The 9,917-nt window shown below is 35.9% G+C and overlaps 2 protein-coding genes and 1 non-coding gene across 4 annotated transcripts; all 3 read left to right on the forward strand.

Annotated features, from left to right (window-relative positions):
- Positions 1–1,491: 1,491 nt before the first annotated feature.
- Positions 1,492–4,573, forward strand: LOC129884585 (probable inactive receptor kinase At2g26730). Its single transcript, XM_055958873.1, has 3 exons — positions 1,492–3,198; positions 3,350–3,691; positions 4,065–4,573. The coding sequence occupies exons 1-3, from the start codon at positions 1,908–1,910 to the stop codon at positions 4,400–4,402; spliced, it is 1,971 nt and encodes a 656-aa protein (XP_055814848.1). The 5' UTR covers positions 1,492–1,907; the 3' UTR covers positions 4,403–4,573.
- A 221-nt stretch (positions 4,574–4,794) lies between these two features.
- LOC129885782 (uncharacterized CRM domain-containing protein At3g25440, chloroplastic) lies at positions 4,795–8,744 on the forward strand. Of its 2 annotated transcripts, XM_055960196.1 has the most exons (7): positions 4,795–5,176; positions 5,324–5,350; positions 5,871–6,339; positions 7,246–7,647; positions 7,759–7,954; positions 8,074–8,274; positions 8,416–8,744. In XM_055960196.1, the coding sequence occupies exons 1-5, from the start codon at positions 5,103–5,105 to the stop codon at positions 7,882–7,884; spliced, it is 1,098 nt and encodes a 365-aa protein (XP_055816171.1). In that variant the 5' UTR covers positions 4,795–5,102; the 3' UTR covers positions 7,885–7,954; positions 8,074–8,274; positions 8,416–8,744. The 2 variants fall into 2 exon arrangements, with proteins under 2 accessions (XP_055816171.1, XP_055816170.1); XM_055960195.1 differs by having other exon boundaries at positions 8,074–8,744.
- A 575-nt stretch (positions 8,745–9,319) lies between these two features.
- TRNAV-UAC (transfer RNA valine (anticodon UAC)) lies at positions 9,320–9,392 on the forward strand. Its single transcript has one exon. It is a non-coding gene; the product is annotated as a tRNA-Val (tRNA).
- The last annotated feature ends 525 nt before the right edge of the window (positions 9,393–9,917 follow it).

Raw genomic sequence — 9,917 nt, forward strand, 5'->3', positions numbered from 1 at the left:
ATGCTACAAGAGTACCTAGTTAGAGAATTCAACCAAGAGTATTCATAATAGTACGAAAAAGTCTAAAGACAAATGAAATTGAATAAAACAATGCACATTCACGTGCGATGGATTAGTAGTTCAAAAGGAGGATTTGATTAAGATTAATGTATCAATTGGAAAGGTTAGCTTTCCTAGTGGACACAAACCTTAATTAGATGGACCCAATCCAACTGACTTTTGGTTACAAGAGTGAGAAATAAAAATTATTTTGTAGCTGGCACACGCGACTAAGTCTCTGATGACCCTGCATGAGATTTTGCAAATAATTGAAGGCTATTGTCTATAATTCTATACTCGAAGCAGTCATTTTTGAAGATATTCTATGCAAACATATATCGTCGGCTTTGGAGCTAAGTCATCATTTAGCTAAAAAAACGTGCATACCAATTGCCATCCTTACTAATACCAAATGTCAGATTTGTCTGGACCATTCTTCAGAAACTTGTCTGTATGCCAATCCTTCTTTTTGGCCTGCCCTCTATGTCACAAATGTGTCCTTTTTCTTTGTTTACCTACTAACTATTGGATCGAGAATAAGGGTATAGGTTGTAGTCGGTTTTGAACAATTTTTCATGATATGAGCTAAATTTTGAAGTTGAGTTTGGTCCAATGTCTATTTTCTTAACATGATGTTGGTGAAATTATAAGATTACAAATTACAATTGAAAAATAAAAATGAAGAAAATAACTTCACTTCTTGGCTGATGCGCGGATATCTCGCTCTCTTTAAGGAGATTCAAGCCCACTACAGTAAATCGTTTCACTGGTCCAGCAGTAGTCCTCTTGACTTGTCCCCTCCAGGATACAACAGCCTTATCACAAAAATGTAACTCAACAAACTCTGGACAAGAGTTGAGTTTAAAGCTCTACACAAAGAACACCTCCCTTCAACTAATAAGAACTCTCTTTTTTATATAAACTTAACTCTCTCAATTTTTTCTTCTCATATATTCCTTTCAAAACAAAGAAGACCTCTCTATTTATAGGAGAGAAAATCATACAAAGATGAAAAAATAATAGAATGTCATCATTATCATCATTTAGTGTACCATTATGATTTAGTGCACCATTATGATTTAGTGCACCACTTATTAGTAATAATTAGATTAAAAATACATAATAATATGATTTAGTGTACCACTTATTAGTGATAATTAGATTAAAAATACATAATGAAATGATTTAGTCTTGCACTAAATAAAGATGATAATGAAAGACATTTTTATGCACTAAAGAAAGAATAATAAAGATGACATTAAATGTCATCAATGGACAATTGCTTAAATTGCAATTTAACAAAATGTTAAAATGATCACACTAACACATGATATAAGTTCTAAATTGCTGTCCAAAATTGACTAACATTCGGAGTGAGCAATCTCCTCTTCCCCATAGCAATTTCATGCAGGGGTGTCTGTTGATATACATTTTTTTTTTTTGGATTTTGAGATTCGTTTTCTTGAATGAATTTTAATCAGCATGAAGAAATCACTATTGATCACTATAAACGAAAGTATAACTTTGACGCTAAGAACCCTTTGAACCAATAGAACTTATTTGACTAATAAGATAAAAAGACCCTGTCTTGCGGCAAATTCTTAGACAAAACACTGCCACGAGGTTTCCTATAATCAAACCTATCTCCTTGAGATTAATGTCCTCTTTTTGCTGAAACAATATGTACCTAGTACTACAAGTTAACGAAGTAATTAGCTGCTTTCCTAGTATTCTCAGCTGACAACTAATACAACCAATTTCTCGTAACAATCGTCCTTGTTTTCTTCTCTCAACAATGTAGCTATCAACTACATCCCCTGTTTTTGAACCTTATTTGTGTGCATCTCTTTGCCTTTTGACAAACAACAATGGGTTCTTCTAGTCTCTTCAAGTACTATGTTGTCTCGCTTTTCATGATGAAATTATGTACCTTATCCATAGCCGAAGATGGTTCTCCGATAGGCTATCATGGCACAGAAAGGGATGCTCTTTTGGCGATTCGAGCTGAATTCAACAATCCTAAATTACTCCAAAAAAGTTGGAACAGCCTTATGTGTTACATGAATAACACCCCAAATTGGTATGGTATTAGCTGTATCAACGGTCGAGTCACTGGACTTGTGCTAGAAAATCTTGGCCTTACTGGAAAACTCAAACCACATGCACTTGTCAATCTCACTCAATTACAAACACTTAGCTTCAAGAACAATTCCATATCAGGGAACTTGATGGACTTCTCAAAGAACCAAAATCTGAAGAACATTGATTTATCCGGTAACAGATTGGATGGAGAAATTTCACCTTCTCTTCTAACACTTAATTCGTTAGAGTCATTGCAGGTACAGAACAACAAATTGAACGGTCCAATTCCCGGTTTTAATCAATCAACTTTGAAAGTTCTCAATGTCTCTAACAACAATCTATCTGGTGAAATTCCAAGCACAACAGCTCTTCAAAAATTTGGTCCGTCCTCGTACTTAGGTAACCATGATTTATGTGGTCCTCCTTTTACTAACACAACGTGCACCACCATCAAGGATAATGAGTCATCTACTCTAAGTACAAGTGGTAGTTCACATAATGAATCTTCAAATAGTTCAAAATTATCCATGTTGACTCCAATCTTGGTAGTAATTAACGTTGTGGGCATTGTTGTTCTTTTATTTCTTGTCATTTACTACTTCAAGAAAACAAAAAAGCTTAAGAAAATGCTTGCGAATAAGAATACAAGATTAACGGAGGTTGAAAAAATCGAGACTAGCAAAATTGATATCACAACTACGCCAACGGAAACCAGAAGCGTGGAATCAACAAGTGTGGTATCAGAAGTTGAATTAGAGAAAGGAAAATTGATATTCTTAGGAAGTGAAATAAATTTTGAATTAGATGATTTACTGAGAGCATCAGCAGAAGGTTTGGGAAAAGGAAATTTTGGAAATTGTTACAAGGCCATGTTGGTAGATGGACCTACTGTTGTTGTGAAGCGTTTGAGGGATTTAAAACCTTTGACAAATGATGAATTTGTGAGACAAGTAAGAGCTATTGGTGATATGAATCATCCAAATTTGTTGCCTATTCTTGGTTATTATTATACAAGGAATGAGAAGTTGCTTCTCTTAAAATTTGCACCTAACGGAAGCTTATACAATCGAATTCATGGTATGTTACTGCTGCTTTTTCTTTAAAGTCCTTTTGTCCTATAATCCACTTTTATTTTTAGTCTGTTCTAAAACCAAATTTAACTTCAAATATATTATTTTACATCACTCAAATACATAATTGATTTTTTTTCGTTTTGCTTGAACAATAGGAGGAAAATGGACGAGAGATAGAATTCCATTTCGATGGAGCTCAAGATTAGCCGTTGCTCGTGGTGTCGCTCGAGCATTAGAGCATCTACACGTGAACGTCAGTTCCTCCCAAGCTGCCGCCATTGTTGTTCCCCACGGCAACCTAAAATCCACTAATGTTTTACTTGACGAAAATGATGATGTTCGTGTTGCTGACTTTGGTCTCACTTCCCTTATGGCACTTCCCATCGCTACTCAACGTATGGTTTCCTATCGATCACCCGAATATCTGGCTTCCAAGAAAGTGTCCAAGAAATCTGACATTTGGAGCTTTGGCTGCCTTCTCCTGGAATTGTTAACAGGTATTTTTTTTCATTATTGATCTAAGCAGAATCAAATATTTGCGTACACTACATTATTAGTTATCTAAAGATGTATATCTTTGGAGTATACAATACATATTTTTTGTTATTATTTTAATGATATACAATAGTAAGAATTACATTATATGGATCACATTGTTGGATACCATTGATATATAAGTATACCTCACCTCACGGCTTATTTAGGTATTTTGTAAAAATAAAAATTCCCTAAGCAGGTAGAAAATGTATCATTTTTTTTAAACGGACATTTTCACCACAATCTCATACTCAAAGCCACTTATAAATCAAATCGTAATAAGAGATTGACACAACGTATACAAAATTTTGTGTACGTACGCTATTGTAACAGGTAGAATTTCTTCACATTCTGCTCCACCGGGAGTCACCGGTGCTGATCTCTGCAGTTGGGTTCATAGGGCAGTCCGAGAAGAATGGACGGCTGAGATTTTTGACACGGAAATAGCTGTTCATAGAAGTGCCAACTCAGGGATGCTGAAATTGCTGCAGACGGCTATAAGGTGTTGTGATAAGTCGCCGGAAAAACGACCGGAGGTGAGTGAGCTGTTGAGGGAAGTGGAAAGTATTAACGGCGTGGTACCTGAATCGGAAGATGAAGACGATCGCTCCTTCTCTACGGATCAATCTATGACAGATGAGTCCATAGCTACTGCAACTCCGTCTCGATAATTAAGTCGTTTTACATAATTAATTTTTCATAAAGTACATAATTTGGAATATTGTACCATGTAACATGTGCATGTTATATTAATTTGAGCAATTAGTATTTATGATACTATATTCAATTCGATCAACAACGTTTCTATCGTCACAACATTCAGATTTAGTAAAACTAATGAATCGGACAACTATTATTGCAACATATCTATACAAAGTTTCTTCTTACGTAGTTTGGACGGTTTTAAAAAATCTCTTTTTTTTTTAATTAATAATTTTAGAAAGAGTCATTTGTTTCCTTGCATTTTTATTTTTGATGCTTTCTCAGTATACTATAGTTTGGTTTCTTATTGGAGCATGTGAGCACGTTCTAAACTCATATCATCGCCCCAATTATTTTGATTTGATCCTCATTTTATTTCTCATTCACATCGAAAAAATCTTTTTAGAAACACGGACGAAGTTGGAAAAAATGGATTCCGTTCGATGTTGCTATACACACTTTTCCAAAACTAAAATCAGGTGTTAAAAGTGTTTAATTAACAAATTTTCCCATTAATTCTTGATGGGCTTTGGCATTAGACCCAATTTATAAGGACCCAATTTTAAACGGGGACCCATAGTTCTTGGGTTGGGGTTGTTCGTTTGGCGGGTCAAAAATTCACCGGTAAAGAGAGGGGCTGAGCAACCACTACTCGCCGCCGTGAATATCATGTTTGCAATAAATAAACGCATAAAAGGGTCTTCCCTCATATTCAGGCATTCCGGTATCAATGTCGGCTCAAGGTACACACTTTCGTATCTAGGCTTTTATTTATTGACGCTTGATCGAGATAATTTTTTTATATTCTACTTTTACTTAGGGTTTCTTCCGAGTGTGCTATTGCGTGCTTCTCACAATTAATATTAACATTTTACATTGCCTTTCATCAGATCTGGTTGTCTCTTTTATGTATGTAGGTATGTATCTCCTTCATCTTTTGTCTGCTCAGTTCTTTTGGTTCTTGTTTAATCGGTCGAATTTATTTCTTTTTTCTGCATCTTCGGTATGTTTTCGTATTTGAGCGAACTGAATTGATTTTTGGTTCTTTGGAGGCCCTTAGTTTTTGGGGCCTAAAGCTACTGCTTTAGTGGCTTAAGGGTTGAGCCGCCATTGCTCGCATGGCCGGAGTGGAGAAATAACCTCTCTGATATGTAGAACTTATTTTAGAGTTTCCAATAAGAACAGATATATTCTTCATTTCAAATGGAAGTGTGATTTTTCCACCTCTCTTAATTAGAATGAATTGTCAATACCCCCCACCCACCCACCCACCCCCCAAAAAAGACATTTAACATTTGGAATTACGGTTATTCAACAATTTCATCTTTAGCCTGTGTTATAGGTTGTTATGAATTGATGACATATATTCTTACATGTTCTTTTAGTTTTTCTAAGCATATTTGTAAGTTATCTGCTGATTGGTTTTGCTTTATGCAGGGAAGCTCCTCTTATGTATTGTTACTCTGGACAAAGTGTTCGAAATCCATATTTGCGTAAAGCTACTTCCTTTATGCGTTTTCTTAGTCATGGCAACTCCTCAATTTCCAGAAGCTATCATCAAATGAGATTAATTCCTAGATTACCTTATCAAGATCCTGCAATGAACCCTTCGCAATTGCCAAGTTCATTAACTTCCGGATCTCGTGAGATTGTTTTGAAATTGCTCCATGCTAGGTGGTTCTCTAGTCCATCCATAGAGCTGAATACAGAGAAAGGTGTTGTCAGATTTAGATTTGGTCAAGAAATGGGAAAAGGAGGTGGTCAGACAAAGGCGAAGCGTGTCCTGAAGAAGTTTAAAATGTCTAAAAAAGCAAAATTGAATGAACTCAGATTTTACCGACTGAAGGCAAAGAAGAAAATGAGATCTCCAAATCCTGAAGTTAGGATCAGATACAAACTTGAGAAGGTCGGATCCATTAAGGGTGATGATATCCATGTCTAAGATATGTTGAATAGAATAATTTGCCTCTATATAGTAATTTTCCAGTTTAAATTACCAAGCATTTCAGTGGTTTCTATTGTCCTGATTTATTTATGTGAATAAGCTTATGTTTGTGCTGCTTTCCCTTTTTTTGGTCCCCTTTCCTATTGGCTTCTGCATTCTTGAACAATTTAGAGTTTTAGACTGGGTAGAGGGTAGAGAAAGAAGTAATAAATATTTTCTTTTCGTTTAAACAAAAAGGAAGAAAATGAAAACTGGCATGTCATCATTTTTCACATTGCTCTCTTGCTTGCTCTGACTTTTTGTTCTGATATCTTAGAGAATTATTTATCCATGTATGTACATCAAGTGAGTATAGCTCAGTGTTGTCAAAAGCAAAAAGCGCAAAAAAGCTCTAAGGTTTGTCGGGGCTTTAAGCGCAAAGCGCAAATAAAGCGCGGGCTTTAATGAAAAAAGGCGCAAATGGAAAAAAAGTACAAAATATATATGTTTAAACCAAGACTAATAATTGATAAGCATGAATGACAAATAGATGAACAAAGAAATTGAAAAATAATTACGATAAAGTGAAATATCAATTGTGTAGTGTTGTCTCTTCAGAAGAGGTTCATTAGCAAGGAAAAGTATGTCTTAGAACCTTGATGATGACACTGAAGCGCACATTAAGCGAGGCGAAGCGCTCAACACATTTTGAGCCTCTCTTTAGGGCTTAAGCGCGCTTTAAGCGCGCCTTTGATAACATTGGTATAGCTTTCACATGTTTGCGTAAACTACATGACTTTCTTCTGCAATGCTCCAACTGATGAATAAAGCAAAAAAAGAGTGATGAGATCTAACTTTTTTATGTTGGTTATTGCATTTATATTGTAGGCAAAACGAAAGGAAGCTTGGTTGATTGAGAAATTGAGAAATTTTGAGGTACCTAAAGCTCCAGATGAACCACATGATCCTGAAATTTTAACTGAAGAGGAGAAGTTTTACTTGAAGCGCACTGGTGAGAAAAAGAAAAATTATGTACCAGTTGGGAGGAGAGGAGTATTTGGAGGGGTGGTGTTGAATATGCATCTTCACTGGAAGAAACATGAGACAGTTAAGGTTGTATGCAGGCCTTGCAAGCCTGGGCAGATTCATGAATATGCTGCAGAGCTGACTCGGCTAAGCAGAGGCATTGTTATTGACATTAAGCCAGACAATACCATAATATTTTATCGTGGAAAGAATTATGTTCAACCAGATGTTATGTCTCCTCCAGATACTCTGTCTAAAGAGAAGGTAATGTATGCATTTTTTTTGGGATATCATGCTTGAATCAGCCTTTATGTGATAACAAAAAGGATTTTCTATCCAATAGACAATTTACCCTGTTGGCTTGTAAAACTGCAGGCCTTGGAGAAGTATCGATATGACCAGTCCTTGGAGCATACAAGTCAATTTATCGAGAAAATGGAGAAAGAATTGGTAGAGTATCATGAATATCTTGCTCGGAAGAGAAAAAGAGAAAATAGTTGAAGCCAAGGTTTTGAAGTTAAATTATAAAGGTGTGCATGCAATTACAAAATGTTTCTACCTCTCCAAGCAGGTAATACAAATCATTAATTATCAATTGCATTAAGTTGTTAATGAAGCTTAGTGCTGGTTGTATCTTTTGATTATACCTAACACTTACCGTCATTACGTGAATGGTGTGATGGCCCATAGGAGTGGAGCTTAAAGAGGAAGAGAAAGAATCATTTACCTTGCATGGTAAAATGAGGCAGAGTTAAACTTTGAACCCCTCAGAAGTTGAATGAAAGGAGTCGGATCTCTCTTTTACTCCCATCTTATCACATCTACGAGAAAAAAATAGATAGCCTTGATACACTAATCCAGATCCAATCCTCAAGCCAAGCTTGGTATAAGGTTCGCAATTGCTGCTTTCAGCTTACTGCAGATAAACTAGCTTGAATCTTGGATTGATTAGTGGATGTTCCCTCAAGTGAAGTTGTCTTTGTCTCGAAATCTGTTAGCAGAATCGTTCAACAGTGTCTACATTTACTGCAGGAGTTAAGCTGGGGAAGTTCAATGGTAATAAGGCTCGTCAGTGAAAAGCAAAGGCTTCATGTTCTCATATTGCAATCAGAGTAACTTCGGCTGTGTGTTCTCTGTCCGGTCCATGTAAGTATGTTGCTCAGTGTTAAAGTGCGAAGAGTTCATGCTAACAAGCAGTCGAAAAGTAAAACCGCTTTAAACTGTCGTATTTTAATGTTGCAACCAGTTTGAATGCTTGGAGACGTGGGTCCTACTAAGTTTTCAGGTTGACTATTCATGCTTGTATTCCAAGTAGTATATATGATAATACAACTTGTCCCTTGACAAGGGTTTCTCTTGCAGATTTATCAACTTACTACTACAACAGGCAATGGTGTGTTAGCCTTTAAACAACGTATGCTGGAGTTATTAAACCTAAGTTGGAACTTTAATTGGTACTTCTTGTTAAGTGTGTTATGAATATGGACACAAACAGAGCTATATACCGGGGGGGGGGGGGGAGACAGACAAAATAAAAATACAATAACCGTAGAATCAAACATTAAGAGTCGACGGTCGGGATATTAGGCACTCTCCTCTTAAATTTGAATAATTTTTTTTTAAAAAAAAATTGAATAATTTCATACGTTGGTACAGCCTCCTTGTCGTAGGTATAACTATAACTAAATATAAGAATTGAATATAATGGATTATTTGTTGGGTTTTTCATTTCTTGCTCTTTTCAAGCCCAAATTGGAAAGTTATGGTTTCAGACCTATTCCATGAACAACAACAGTAGCATACCCAGTGGCCAGTGGAGTCTTATGGGGGTAGTCCTCCACCTTTAAAACCTATTCCATGAATTTCATTTTAAATGGATTCAGATGTTCAGGAAAATACAGTATATATTTTAAAAGCTGACAACAGATATCAAGATGTTGCTGTGGTGTAGTGGTTATCACGTCAGTCTTACACACTGAAGGTCCCCAGTTCGATCCTGGGCAGTAACATTATTTTTGCACTTGTCAAATTGACGACATGGGACCAAAGTTTACAACATGTCTAAGGTAAGAATGACTTACTTCTTCCTATTTGTTGATTTTTTAATATATTTTTAAGGTGCCCTCGCTTTAGATTAGACTTGAAAAGTTAGAAGAGAGAAATCTATAGCTAGATTAAAATACTGTGATATGATCAAAAAAAAAAAATAGAGAGAGAGAGAGAGAGCGAATTAACAATCACAGTATCAGTTACTGCAATATGGCTTCCATTTATGTTCAAGCTGGTCATGTAGAAAATCTAAAACAGGTTTTCCTCAAGATCTTTATGATCTCACCTGCGTGTTCTTCGTTTAGACGCCATCTATAGCTAAAGTTAGTTGTATTTCATTGAAAATTTTGACAGAGAATATTTTCCCCGGTGTATGAATTCCCGTTGAATCAAAGTTTCAACCTATCACGAGCTTCGATAAGCTAAAACTTCGCTGGTGCATTTCTGCGTCTTTGATCTTCCTTTTTGTGTGTTAGCCCCCATCC

Source organism: Solanum dulcamara, chromosome 4 (assembly GCF_947179165.1).
Source record: "Solanum dulcamara chromosome 4, daSolDulc1.2, whole genome shotgun sequence".
In the NCBI taxonomy this organism is placed as follows: Eukaryota; Viridiplantae; Streptophyta; class Magnoliopsida; order Solanales; family Solanaceae; genus Solanum; species Solanum dulcamara.

Bases quoted from the DNA above. Each gene is read 5' to 3' on its own strand.
- LOC129885782 (XM_055960195.1), top strand. From the start codon at position 5,103: ATGTTTGCAATAAATAAACGCATAAAAGGGTCTTCCCTCATATTCAGG. The intron at 5,351-5,870 runs GTATGTATCTCC...TGCTTTATGCAG, and splicing joins TGTCTCTTTTATGTATGTAG to GGAAGCTCCTCTTATGTATT. The intron at 6,340-7,245 runs GTCGGATCCATT...TTTATATTGTAG, and splicing joins TCAGATACAAACTTGAGAAG to GCAAAACGAAAGGAAGCTTG.
- LOC129884585 (XM_055958873.1), top strand. From the start codon at position 1,908: ATGGGTTCTTCTAGTCTCTTCAAGTACTATGTTGTCTCGCTTTTCATG. The intron at 3,199-3,349 runs GTATGTTACTGC...CTTGAACAATAG, and splicing joins CTTATACAATCGAATTCATG to GAGGAAAATGGACGAGAGAT. The intron at 3,692-4,064 runs GTATTTTTTTTC...CTATTGTAACAG, and splicing joins TCTCCTGGAATTGTTAACAG to GTAGAATTTCTTCACATTCT.